The sequence below is a fragment of the Hyperolius riggenbachi genome, chromosome 4 (assembly GCF_040937935.1).
Source record: "Hyperolius riggenbachi isolate aHypRig1 chromosome 4, aHypRig1.pri, whole genome shotgun sequence".
In the NCBI taxonomy this organism is placed as follows: Eukaryota; Metazoa; Chordata; class Amphibia; order Anura; family Hyperoliidae; genus Hyperolius; species Hyperolius riggenbachi.
The window spans coordinates 129,245,363-129,259,915 of record NC_090649.1 but is presented as its reverse complement, the minus strand read 5'-3'; the positions used below and the strand labels follow the sequence as shown (position 1 = coordinate 129,259,915).

Genomic DNA, 14,553 nt, shown 5'->3' with positions numbered 1-14,553 from the left:
GGTTCACTTAAATGGAATCTGAAGTGAAAATAAACGTATGAGATAATGAAATGTAGGTGTAGTACAGCTAACAAATAGAACATTAGTAGCAAAGATATGTGTCTCATAATGTTTCCAGTACAAGAAGAGTTAACAAACTTCAGTTGTTATCTATGCAAAAAAGCTTCTCGAGCTCTCTGACCCAACTTGGGTCAAAGACAGAGGCTCTTTTATGAAGCACCAATACATCAAAGAAACAGTGAAAGACAACTTTTTTTTGAAAGTATATTTTTTATTGAAGATTTTTCATAGAAAAACAGAAACAGGTGTGCCTGCCAACCGTGGCGGCACCAAAACAATTATAACATAACTGTTGACATAGTTATTCTCCATTGCGATTAAGTGCATAGGTAATAACATGATATCTTCCTGCTTGGCCCAAAATTCCAATAAGAAACATCATAACACAAGATAACGTGAAAGACAACTTTAGATAAGGTTTTAATGCAGGGAGGTTCAAAGGGTCGTTAGCTCGGCTCTGTTTCAAGGTTTATAAGACAGAGTGTAGTTTGTAAACTGCGAGAATGATGCAATGTTATATATATATAAAAAAAAGCTATATATAACTGTAAATACAAAGATGAGACTATTTTATTTGCTACTAATGTCCTATTAATTATCTGTACTACACATACAATTCATTATATCATCATCAAGTTTTTTTGTTTTTTTTTTCGCTTCAGTGTCACTGTAAAGCAGTTATCAAAATCTACACATTCTGAGTTGGCCGCAATAGAATCTTTTTTTTTTTTTTTTTTTTTTTTATTACAAACACAACAGTCATGTATCCGCTGCTAATTTATGTCTATCTGAGCATCAACTAATGTCTGTGACAAGAGCTTATTGAAGCTAAGCCTCCATCTGTATCAGCACACAAATCTGCTTCAGAGAGGATATTATGTTTGATAATGACCATGCTGCTTTTAGTGAATATCTGATTAAACATGAATAATCTGCTACTTAACACTCGGTACCTAGCATCCACTTTCCTGCCATTGCCCTTTTACTGTCTGTCATTTGCTGCCAGTATATTACAAGATTTCTTTGACAGAACAGTTTTCTGTCCATAATCCTCCCTCTGAATTCAGCATATCACTGCCAGGAAAAGGATGAGCGCTCCAAACAGAAGATTTACATGAATGGGCGATAAACATCCTGTCGCCCAGCAGCTTATGCTGGAAGCTGATCCTGACTGGACTTTACACTGATGTGACTATGAGGAGGCATAATTAGGGATTTAGAGTCCTCATCTGAGCAATATAGTAATCATCTTTGTCAGGTCTGGCTCTGTGGCTCCATGTGCTGTTCATAGATTATGTTATTGGCAATGACTTTTGTCTGGTACAATAATTACGTATAATCTCTAAACATGCAGCTGCCATTGTGTGTGGTGACAATCTAGTGATCTGCCCTCTCTCATGAGTTTGTCCCAGATGTGTCCGATGGCTGCGCCTGCAGGAATGGGGGTCACTGTGGCGACGGGAACAGCACTTGTCACTGCCCACCAGGCTACTTTGGACTGCTGTGTGAATACGGTAAGAGAAGCATGCTCATTAATGACGAGACACATACTACCATCATGTATTTATTTGCATTCAGAAGAGAGAAAAAGATGGCTCATCAGCACCACCTGATGTATAAATGTAGAACAATATTTATTAGGTTAACAAAATCAAACATATATAAAACCACTTAAAATGATGACAAACTGTACCCTCCCTGATATATAATTTGTATAACGTAATAGCAAGTAAGGTCCCGGGGCTTAAAGGATACTCAGTGACATGTGACATGATGAGATAGACATGTGTTTGTACAATGCCTAGCTGAGTCAGCCACTTACATACCTGATATTTAACTATTTCAGGCAGAGAAAGAAAAAAAGGAACACAGCATATTTATTTGTGTGCTAGGCACTGTGCATACACATATCTATCTCACCATGTCACATGTCACTTCGGGTATCTTTTAAAGGACTACTGCAGGGGGAAAAAGAGTTGTGCCGCGCAGCCAGTCACCAATGCTCTGGTCCCTGTCTCCTATTCACTTCTGGAATTTCCTACTTTAAAGTCGGAAAACCACTGTACCTGCGCAGCCGTGTCCTTGCTCCCGCTGACATCACCAGGAGCGTACTGTGCAGGTGCAGACCATACTGGGCCTCCCTTCTGGTGACGTCAGCGGGATGGAGGGTACGGCCGTGCAGGCACAGTGGTTTTCCGACTTTAAAGTCCAGAAGTGAAACGGAGGCGGGGACCTGAGCATCAGTGAGTGGCTGCGTGGGCACAAGACGTCTGCGGGGGACCATTGGAAGCCCCAGGTAAGTTCAACTGTTTTCCCCCCTACCCCCCACAGTAGTCCTTTAACTACAGGGGAGCAATCCCTGCGACTGCATGGGGGTCCAGAGCTGTAATGGGGCCACAAATACTACTTTTCTCCCTCTGATAAAGGAGTCCATCCTTCAGATCAAGAGCTTTTGTTACTACTACACTGGTTATGGGTGGGGAGATAACAAAATTCCACACTTGTTTTATGACCCTTGCAAGAGGGGCCCAGGCTGTGAGGGTCACCAAGGGGAGACAAGGAAAAGTATGGGAACATTGGGGGCTCCATTTAAGTTTTGCTTGGGTGGCCCTATGATTTGTAGTTATGCCCTTTAAAGGACCTCTATATCATTATGCACTTTGGAAAGGTTCAAAATTAATACCCCCACGTACTGACCTCGGGTTCAAGAAAAGGCTTGTATTAGTGTTATAGAACATATAATCATATTATTATCCATCGAATGCAAACATAGAGAATAAATTGCATATAAAACGTTTAAACGAAATTAACAAATCTATAAGTCTCAAAAACCACAAAAAAGTGCAACAACTAGTGCTGAATACAATGGAAAGGCATACAGGTGCAAAAACGGCAAACTAATATGCAAGGAGATAATACACCAGTCAGAGGATACTGAGTTCCAAGGTCCGCAAAGCAGAGTGGGACAGGGGGTGAGAAAACACTATAAGCTTGTCATAAGGGTTTCTCATCCCTTTTTCCACCCCTGCTATTAAGTTATCCAAATTATATTTCAGTGGACGATATGGTCTATTGTCATTTGAAGTTGTTTCGTATATGTTTGATATCGTTGGCCTAATAAATATCGTTATACATTTATGCAACAGGCAGTGCCAATGAGACATTATTTTCTCTCTTATGAAAGCATTACATTCTGGATGGCACAGCACATGTTGTAGTGATTTGATTGGTGCATCCCATTTCCTGAGTTTATCATGTATTTATTTACTAACAAATGGTTCACATATAATGGGGTTTATTTGCAAAAACTTATCTCTTGAATGATCTCACCTTGCATATTTTTCTCTTCAACTATAAAAACAGCTACTTCATTAGATATACAAGAGCCCCTATTTAATACATTTTTTCTCCTAAGTTATTTTAGTTTTAAAAGGTTTTTATTGTATACAAAGAGCATGTAGAAAAAATATGAGTACATTACAGAGGAGGCAGGGAATCAAATAGGATAGCATATAACTTCCAATGCAATCATATAACATGGATCGTGAACATAGTGTCAAGAGTACTTCTTTTCAGTTTAAAAGGGGTTACAGAAGGAGAGGGAAAGGGGGCGGCTCAAGGGTGATACCCCACTGTTTTCATCCTCTGTTTTAAATAACTTTTCAGGTTTCTGGAATTGAAAAAAAGGACCAAAAAGTAGATGTAAAATTACTGTCAAAATCATTGAGCATTTTTTTTTTGCTTGTTGATGGTTTAAAAGTTATTTTATTGATAAGGTGTGAAAATATCACCTAGGAGAAATCATGAATTGAATAAGGGCCAAGGACTTTGCTCATGGAATTCTTCTGCTCTTAAGTGGTCCTCACAGGCAGGAAAACTGCCATCATCACAACCTGCTATAATAATTCTTGTGACCTTGGAACCTGACTGGACACAGGACTCTAATGGAACAGTGATGGATAGAGTAACCTTGGCATTGTGAACATAGGCTGTGGAAAGCGTGTACTACATCCTGACAGAAGTCACTGTAGCCCTCTCTGTTGCCCATGTTTGTCCTTAGTGCTGAGCATAAATTCATTTAGCAACACGGTAGATTTATTAACAGTTTAAAACACTGAAATGAATGTGTATTTTATTGGTGTTTTATACGTTTTACATAGTCCTTTCAAATGCTTCTTTCACACAGTATTAGTTTGTCTTAAACTTGAACTCCAAAAGAATGAAGAATGGTTTAAATTAAAGCACTATATTTAATTATATTTCCCAGCAGAGAATGTGACCTCACTCAGAGCAGTGTGGAGATAATTATAATAGATATAATTATCCAGCCTGAATACATATTCAGTTATGCACCATTTACCCTCCACACATTGAACACACATCGAGCTAATTCTATATTAAAAGCAGGCCTTCCATAATGGTTTCCCCATATTGAATAACATTTACAAACTGGCCTTGTGCATCAGAGCAAACTCCCCCTCTCCACACTTCCTATGCTGCCAGCAAAATGCCATATGTTTGCTTGTCATATAATACCATACTTTAAACTGACATGAATGCCTTTGTCAGTTAGAGGAAAGCTACAGACCAAGTGTAGTCATTGACCTGCACAGCACCATAGAAATGAATGATGGTTTCTACTTTCAGTCTGTTTACTTGAACAGAAAACACATTGCAGAGGTCGTCCATTTATGAACAACTAGGTATGTTGTAGGGTAGGACATACCCATATATTCAAAATTATTTAGTCAGGCAGAATGTGATTTACAGCAAGTAATAAATATCTGTCTGTTGTAAAGCAAACAACTCTTCTGGCTTGCTATTGGTTGCTGGAATAATCATTATACCTTAGTAAGCTGGGTTCACATATTGCTGGGGTTACCAACATGGAGGGACTAAGCAGATCCAACGTAAGATCTGCTGTGGCCTTCCACATATGTTGGTGTCAGTTGTTACAGACATGTTATACATAGTAATGTCCGTGTTCCATGTCCCTGTTCTCAAAAAGTCATGCAGGACTTTGCGTTCTGTCAACATAACAAAAAACAACACACACAAACATGATGGACGTGTGTGAACAATTCGTATAGTTAACATTGGATTTGTCAACAAGTCCGTAGCAGAAAACAATCTGATTTGCCGAAAGGTGTGACCCTAACCTTACACTGCATTATTAAATAAGATTGACCACCCATCATTCTTTATGGCTTTATATTCTGGAGCAGATTTATCAAAACCAGTGCAAGAAAAAATTGAGCAAGACTAAAGAGAGAAACACCAATTAGAATCCATTTTTCATTCAATAGCTGTACACTTATTGGTTGCTCTGGACAACTACTCCTCTTTTGCTTGAGTTTTCTGTGCATCGGGGTTTAATAACTCTACACTGTTTGTTTCAACATGTATCACAATGTAAATAGCTTAGGAGCAGCCATGCATTCATCGGATGCCACTTTCTTACACATACAGTGAGGGAAATAATTATTTGATTCCCTGCTGAATATGAAAGTTCAAAGAAATGAACAATTTGTAATCTTTATGGTAGTTTCATTGCAATAAAGAGAGAGAATTCAACCAGAAAATCAGAAAAAAAGAACATTACATAAAATATATAAATTGATTCATTTGTCGCTGAGTGAAACAATGATTTAATCCCCAAGCAAAACATGACTTAGTACTTGGTGGGGAAACCTTTGTTGGCCAGCACAGCTGATAAATGTAGTTGATCACCAGGTTTGCACAGGAGATATTCTGGCCCACTCCTCTTTATAGAAACATTCTAAAGGTGGCCATACACTGGTCGATGTGCCATTAGATCGACCAGCTGACAGATCCCTATCTGATCGAATCTGATCAGATAGGGATCGTATGGCTGCCTTTACTGCAAACAGATTGTGAATCGATTTCAGCCTGAAACCGATCACAATCTGTTCAGCTGCTCCTGCCGCCTGCCCCCCCCCCCCCCCCCCCCCGTGTACATTACCTGAGGCTGGCTCCCGGGCGTCTTCTCCGCACTGCACCGCACCGCTGTTCTTGCTCCATCCCGGCGCTTCCTGTGTTACTCCATGACCAGGAAGTTCAAATAGAGCGCCCTCTATTTCAACTTCCTGGTCACCGGAGTGACACAGGAAGTATAAGCGTACACTGGGACATGCGGAAATGCGGTGCAGCGAGGAGAAGAGGACCCCGGAGCCAGCTTCAGGTAATGTATACATGCTCGGATCGGGCCCGAATCGTACGCCGCAAGCGACGCGCTCCTACCGCCGGGCGATCGAGGGTAATTTCCCGCACGGCGCGATCGACGGACCGATCCGATTTCGGGAGGGAATCGGATCGGCGGGTGCGTTTAGCGCAAGCGATTGGCAGCAGATTCGATCCCAGGATCGGATCTGCTGTTGAAACGGCCGTGAATCGAGCCAGTGTATGGCCTGCTTAAATCCTTCCCATTTCTTGGCTACTGCTTGGCAGTGTGAAGATTCAGCTCCCTTCACAGATTTTCTATTCAGGAGTGAGAATTTGTATACTGACTCCATTATGTTAATGCTTCTTCTTTAGCCACTCCTTTGTTCCCTTGGGGTATGTTTTGGGCCATTGTCATGCTGGAAGGCCCATTTGCAACCCTTTAGTGGACTGCTTGAGAGAAGGAGGTTTTCATCTAAAAACGTTAACGTTCATTGGCCCCTCAGTGCAATGTCCTGCAGTTGTCCTGTACTCTTAGAAGAAAAACAGCTGCAAAACAAAATGTTTCCACTTCCATGCTTGATTGTGGGGATAGTGTTCCGGAGTTATACTCGCTATTTTTCTTCCTCTAAACACAGCTGTTCGAGCTGATGCCAAAGAACTCTATTTTGGTATCATCTGATCACAGCATTTTCTCCCATTCTCTAAATTATTTTTCACTGGCAAACTTAAAGGACCACTATCGCGAAAAATTTTAACAGGCCTTTGTATGTCCCTTATACAGAAGAGGGGACTTTCTATGTGCTGCAAGATTTCAATGTATTATGGGGCAGTATAATACCAATGGTGTTCTTGGTGAGTGTGATCCCAACTGTCTTTAGATCGTGAACAAGCTCCTCCCATGTAGTTGTGGGCTGATCCCTCACCATTCTCCTGATCATCCACACCCCATGAGGCAAGATCTTGCATGAAACTCGAGGCTGAAGGCGAACGATGGTCATTTTATATTTCTTTTATTTCTGAATAGCTAGCAACTGTCACCTTCTAATCAAGCTTCTTGCTAATGCTCTTGAAGCCCATTGCGTTGCTCTTGAAGCCAAAGAATTGTGCAGGTCTACAATATTGTCCCATATGTTCTTCAGAAGCTCTTTGTTCTTGCCCATGGTGATGGAGAGGTTGTAATGGACTGATTCTGTGGACAGGTGTGCTTTATGCACGAGTTGAGATCAGGAGTATCTGTAATTCATTGATTTTATCTATGGATCTGGGTGGCACATAATCAATCTGTGGGAGCCAAACATCTGTCTGGGTTGTAGGGGATCAAATACTTATTTCACTCAATGACATGCAAAACAAATGTATACCTTTTATTTAATGTGCTTTTTGTTTTTTCTTGGATGTTTGGTTGATTTTCTATCTCTTTTCATTAAAATGAAACTATCAAAAAGTTATAAACAGTTAATTTCTTTGTAAGTTTTTCATAAATATAGTATATACTATATGTAGCTAGTTGAACTATAGTGAATACAATAGAAGCCTCATCTGCTGAAGATAGTAGAATCAGAACAGCAGTTTGCATCTGTCGGTCCTCACTGTGTCCTGTATTTCAGAGGTGACGTCACTTCCCTGCAGCATGGGTTCCCAGTGTCCAGATGGTGGATCATGTATGGAGTATGGAGGCAGTTACCGGTGCGTGTGTCACACAGATTATGCCATCAGTAACCACTGTAAGTGTGTGTATGTGTCCAAGGCATCCTGTCTTATAGAGGATAGTGTGTCATTTACATATTATCTACAGTGAGTGAAAAACCATTAGTCTTTCTTTGCAGGAAATGTCCTTTGTGCTTTGTCTTTCCCATCTCATTGTGAAATAGCACACATGATATCAATGTTCTAGAGCTGATCACCAGGAAAATATTGCAAAAATAAATTGTATGCAACTGATAATTCAGCAAAAATAATAATTGCATTTTATACTGAGGTACTGTAATATGTGATATTATTATACCATCATTCTGCAATCCCCTGCATACACTGCACTCATGCTGCCCTGGCTCCCCTTCACTTTATATGACTCACTTCACACTGCAGTGTCACATTGGGCTTGATTCACAAAGACAAATAGCATGCCTTATCAGAGTTATCATGCCTTATTTGCGTTAACATGCCATATCAAGTTTTCTGTCAAGTGACAGGCAGCCTATTGGGCCAATCAAAGTGCGGGGACAATGTCCTTTAAAGTGATTGGACACGCAGGGACTCAGGGCAGGACGAGTGGAGCTCTCATCATTGCCAATTAGCAGGCATAAGTTTGTAGTGCTGGCTATGCTACTCTGATAAGGTGTGTTACCACTGATAAGGCGTGTTAACTCTTATAAGTTGTGTGTCAACTCTGATAAGGCATGCTATTTGTCCTAGTGAATCAAGCCCATTCTGTCCACGGTGAAGTCGGCAGCCTCATTTGCTTGTATTAAATACCCCTCTGTACTCAGAGAGCAGCAGTGCCACACTGTGTGCAACAAGAGGTACTTCTGCTTGTGTGGGCATGTCTTTACAGGGATAATATAACTACAGGAAGGTGGGGCAGAATGTTGTTCTTTTATTGTGCTGCTATACTTCAGCTATGTATTTAGTGATTTTCTGTATTTTTGTTATATTAGTGTTAGTATCGAAACAGATTTGACAACTAATATTTATTGTTCCACAAAATATGAAATATCAGAAAGAAAATTGGGTGTTTGTTTGTTTAGAGCTCCACTTGCTGTTTGGAGTAAGAAGCTCTGTAAGTTCAAAAAAAGGCCATCTTTGGCCACAGTGGAGAATACTCATGGTTACAACACACTTACCAGTCACCAAGTCTGGGCACTGTACTCAAAATTACTCTAATGCCCAACAAGTACAGCTGCTGTATATTAAAGCAGCAGGGTCAGCCATGCTATGCCAGGGAAAAAAAACTCATGTATAAGTACATAACTACTTGTTCTACTTACATAGCATATGCATTGTACTGTCCATGTTTTGATGTCAGTACATTTTATATAGTAAATAAAGAGAATTCTGTTCCTGGCATTTTCCATCTTGGTTCCCTCTGACTGAAGCCATTCCTGATGTCATTACCTCCCTTAATCTGCACTGACATCGCTAGCTTGCTTTGTAAACATGTGAGCACAGAAAGATCAGGTTTGAGCAGCTTTACACTGAATTGCCCTCAGCCAATCAGTGAGGAGCAGGAATGTGGGAGGGGTGATGACAAGCTTCTCTCTCGTCACCTATGGGGAAAATAGAGCCAGGCTGACTTGATATAAGATTTTTTTCAGCAGAAACATTTCTAAATAGATTGGAGTGCTTGCTATGCAGGGTGAGGTTCCAGGCTGCATAATGAACACAGAGCAGTGGGTAAATGGAATTTGATTTTGGGGCTGACAAGCCCTCTTTAAGATTAAATATCTGGTTATTTACATGTTTATTTTGCAGAAATACTTTGATAGAATATGACCCTTTACTTACACTGGGTTGGCTTATAGCACCTCCTTCATAATGTATTGTTTTGCTCTGCCCCATGCTTTTCTTCTTTATAAAAAGCTAGAAATAACACATAAGGTTTATCTGTCCAAATATAATAAGTTATGCCATACATGGATTCAGTATGCTGCTGACACAATGACATCCCAGACTCAAGCCTTCACCATAGACTGTAAAAGGTGTTTTATAAGCCTGCATTAAGTTCCTGTACTACTCTGCTTTTATATGACTGAGCATACAGAAAGGAATGGTGAATCATGTACATATCTCAATTCAACAGACTGAGATTAGGGATTTTGTTTGAGACATATCATGTAAAATGTATATTACTGAGCTATTACATTGTGAATAAAATTGGTCAATTCGTCGAGGTGAATTTTGGAGATGCACATAACCAATTTATCCCACGATCAGCTGATACTACTTATTAGCTGGTCGACATCATGTGACCATTTCTCACTTCCTGCTCAGGGTGATGATGACCAGTCAGTCAGAGAAGTGTGACACAGGCACAGGATGCTTTACTTATGTGGTTCTCCACAACGTCTTGCAAACATTTTTGTTTTTTTTTTGCTGGAGAAATTCTGCTGGCAGAAATTATCATCACTAGTTGTGAATAGCTGTTCTAATACACTACATATCATATATGTGCGATAATACAGAAGGGGGTAACACCCTTCTTTAGCATAGAAGAAAACCATACAGGGATTTTTCCACACACAGAGGTAATTTTATCCTGGGTATGAGTAAAGACAGCATTGCTGTTTGACACATGTCTGCCATTTTATCTGCACTGCCTTGACTCAATCAAGTGTGGAGCCATTGATTTGCTGCATATCTGTTTATCCATTTCTGTAGGAAATATGTTTTCAAAATGTTCTTGCACAAAGATACTGATGAGGACAGTTTCTGGTATTAGACAGTATAGGCAATGCCTTTTTTTTTGCTTTTGGCTTCCAAAGAGCTAGCATAAGAAAAAAAATTGTCTTCTGCTGCTTGCTTCTTTTTTTATGTGACCATGGTGAGGTATCTGGTTTCCAGGAGATGCAGGAAGGTTCAACACTAATTAAGTGGCAAGGGTGATGCCACTTCATCCCTACTTGGGAGCTGCTCACCAACCAACAGGTGACTATCTACATGTGACAGCTTGAGCATGACAGCAGGAGCACTCAGTCATCTAAGTTTTGCCTTCTATTCAGGCACCCTTCTGCCTCTGTCTTGCTGTAGTGTAACAGCTGGGGTAAGCTGGAATTTTGTATATAACATGCCAGCATCTATGTAATTACTGCAGGCAGATGCACCAGCTTATGATGCATTTCTTCCATCCAGAATGCCCCAATCTAAGTATAAGAATAAGAATGGGGATACAGAGGGTGTCTTACCTAGGGCACCAGTTTATTCAGAAATGGCCCTTAAAGAGAATCTGCACTGTCCGATTTGTACAATAAAAACATACCAATTGAGTCACTGGGATCTCCTGGATCCCTCTTTGCTGTTTCTGCTGCTTCCCGACCCAATCCTGGCTTTTAATCGCCAGTTTTAGGCAGTGTTTACAAACAAAAAACATGGCCGCTAACCAGGAAGTGATGTTTGTGTATATCATGTTACAGTATACTACAAGTTTTTATTACTCAGGGGTACGTCATCGCCGTGGGGAAGTCTATTAGGTCATAAGTTGTGCACACATTATCACTGAAGCTAACACCCCCCTTTGCCTGAAGTGAGTGCTAGTTGTGTAATGTAGTCCAGTTATTGGAGCTCTGCACATCAATGCAGATAAATCAATCAGGTATAAGTTTTGTTTGAAAGCGCAGCCATGTCTCCCACTGTGCAAATTGAATGTAAGTATACTTTTGGCTAGTTGCATTCACTGCTTCACATCCACTTTCAAAAATAAATAAATTTAGATTAGAATTAGCACATAACTTGCATCTGTTTTGTATTCAAGGCATGTATTTAGTTCCAGAGGGGCTCTGCGTCGCCTCTGTAGGCTTGCAATTCAGGTGCATCCTTGAGAGCTGTCACTTTTTTGTCTGTTTGATTTACTATATCTGCCAAGAGGGAATTTGTGCTGGGCTTTGTGCCACCATCATCCTGGTTCTGCGTTGATCTTTCTTTAGATGTATAGATAATGACGAGTAAATGGTTACTTATACATTACATTAGTACTTGCACCAATTAAGTTATTGCCTTGCACTGTCCACAGCAGCAATGCCGTCTCCCTGTGACTCTGACCCCTGCTTGAACGGAGGAAGATGTGAAACTCAGGAAGAGATGTACTCCTGTCTGTGTCCTCAAGGCTTCTATGGGAAACTGTGTGAAAAAGGTGAGAAGGACCACTGTGCCTTTAGTTTAAGTGGATTGACCTGCAAATATAAACGTCTAGAATAACTCCTGCACCACAAAACTAACAAACATGCATAAAATTGATAAAAAGACAAAACCGAGAGCCCGATATGGTGTAGTAAGTTTTGACCACGGAATAAATGAGAAGTAAGTATTATACTTACAAACACGCGTTACCGCTCAGGCAACCACTGTGAAGGCAGGTGGGGAGATTAGACCTGTCCCCACTCAGGATTAAGATGTCGCTCTCTGTGATAGAAGAAAAGGAGGGTGTATCACCCTTCCACCAAGGGTGGAAAACTGGATATATCAATGTACAGAGGCGCCAACAGAATAAAATGCAATAAACATGCAATAAAAAGTTTAAAATAATGAGGTGGTGGTGGTGGACCAACCGACCTAAAACCGACTCAATGCCGTTGATTAAATTCAAAAACGATTTATTCACATACTCCAAGATACACTGCAACGCGTTTCACGGGCAAGGTCCCGCTTCCTCAGGCATTAAACAACAGGAGTATCACACTACAAATGACAGAGATAAAAATAAAGACCTTATCAGAAATATCACACATATACATACACAGCTTTCTGATGAGGTTTTTAGTTTTATCTCTGTCATTTGTAGTGTGATACTCCTGTTGTTTAATGCCTGAGGAAGCGGGACCTTGCCCGTGAAACGCGTTGCAGTGTATCTTGGAGTATGTGAATAAATCGTTTTTAATTTTTAATCAACGGCATTGAGTCGGTTTTAGGTCGGTCGGTCCACCACCACCACCTGATTATTTTAAACTTTTTATTGCATGTTTATTGCATTTTATTCTGTTGGCGCCTCTGTACATTGATATATGCATAAAATTGAAGAAGAAAGCATGAAAGCCCAAACAGCTCACTAATTCATAAGAAAAAGTTTTCACTGCTACTAAAACCGTATGTTACATCGTCTTCAAATCTTCTAAAGGCACACATAGGTTGATATAATAAGGATGAAGAAGATTAGATCTGTGATCTTTCAGTGATCCAACAAAACTGGACTAAGTTTTTAATAGGCAATGAGATCAGGTTACTTCAGTAGATTGTAATTTTATCCAGTAGTCACAACAACAAGTGCCTTTGCAAAGTGTAAACATGGCTTTTAATATTTAACATCAATAAAATTGTACAAAAAATAAAGCGTGTACACACAGCATGTGATTCCGGCCACCAAGCCCACAGGTGCTAGTGCCTAATCGCGGATCCCCTAATGCCAAATTATCCAGCGTGTGGCCACATGGCCCTCAACCTGCACAACAGACCATCCCTGAATTGGTGCATGGATCACATAGCAGCATCAGCCTCCTGCTCAGCATGCTGACACAAGTATTGCGAGGCACAAGTTTGCTTGCCGGGCAGCTGGGCACAGAGTGCTCTTACCGCTCCTGGAGAGATTTCACCTCACATGTTGGCACAGCTGGTGGGATAGCGCTTTGTGTGCAAACGTGCTCTGGCCACGCTACCGACGTGTTTGGGTCAGGTGGACAGTGTGTTTCAGTTATGTGGCAATTAAATCTAAGGTTCTTATCCCTGAAAAATAAGCACTGTACAGGTTTAGGTTACATCTGAACTGTATGTGTTGTGTTGCTGTGCAGCATTTATCTCCGCAGTGCCTGGAGTGTAGCAGACTATACCTTAGGGCTAAGTGTAACCTGCTTCTTTCTCATTTTCTTCCTTCTCTCTCAGTAAAGCCGGCTCTGTGCAGTCTGTTTCCATGCCGGAATGGAGGAACGTGTAAAGAGGTTAATGAAGAGTACTACTGCGTGTGTCCTTACCCGTTTACTGGCAAACACTGTGAAACAGGTGAGAATGGATCATATCAGACTGAAGGAACAAGTCCCACCAAATAGTTTTCATTACAAGAGAATACTACTGGATTGCATCACCCACAGACCTCTAAAGTCTCTTGAACATGTCATCCCACATTCCACTTGAAGCTTCTGAACTCCATTAATGTCGCTTTAATATTCATGTAGGTGCAGTAAAACTGCCATGCGCAGGGGAGTAGTGAATGTTATAGTATTACTGCAACCTGCATTATTGGGGTAACGTGTGTATTGCTATGGTTACACATGTTACCATAGGGACGGTCATGTTCCCCTGGTAATGCGGGTTTTAGTATGTGTGTTACTCCCCTGTTGTTAGTACTGGTACTATTGCTTATTGCTCCCTATGCAGGGCAGTTTTTCTGGTCTTAATTCTTTATTCTTATGTAATAAAGCGTGATTCTTTGTTTGACAATCACAAGTAGTAAATGCAGTAATTTGTGTACGGCAGCCCTCAAACCGCAAGCAATCCACTCAGTGGATTTGCTCACCCTCAGCAACGGCGATCCCATTGATCATGCTGTACTCTTGCCCGTCTTGTGATGATTAGCACGTGCTGCTTGTTGTCCCCCTTCCCCCCCCCCCC

The 14,553-nt window shown here is 40.8% G+C and overlaps 1 protein-coding gene across 11 annotated transcripts in view; it reads left to right on the top strand.

Annotated features, from left to right (window-relative positions):
- Window positions 1-14,553, top strand: part of SNED1 (sushi, nidogen and EGF like domains 1) — a 222,570-nt gene that overhangs the window by 166,589 nt on the left and 41,428 nt on the right. For 9 of the 11 annotated variants that reach the window (XM_068280636.1, XM_068280643.1, XM_068280637.1 and 6 more), the window contains 4 exons: window positions 1,473-1,574; window positions 7,851-7,967; window positions 11,969-12,088; window positions 13,828-13,944. In XM_068280636.1, the coding sequence (XP_068136737.1) occupies window positions 1,473-1,574; window positions 7,851-7,967; window positions 11,969-12,088; window positions 13,828-13,944 (456 nt within the window). The remainder of the gene's footprint in view (window positions 1-1,472; window positions 1,575-7,850; window positions 7,968-11,968; window positions 12,089-13,827; window positions 13,945-14,553) is intronic. The other 2 variants (XM_068280641.1, XM_068280638.1) reach the window with 1 other exon arrangement.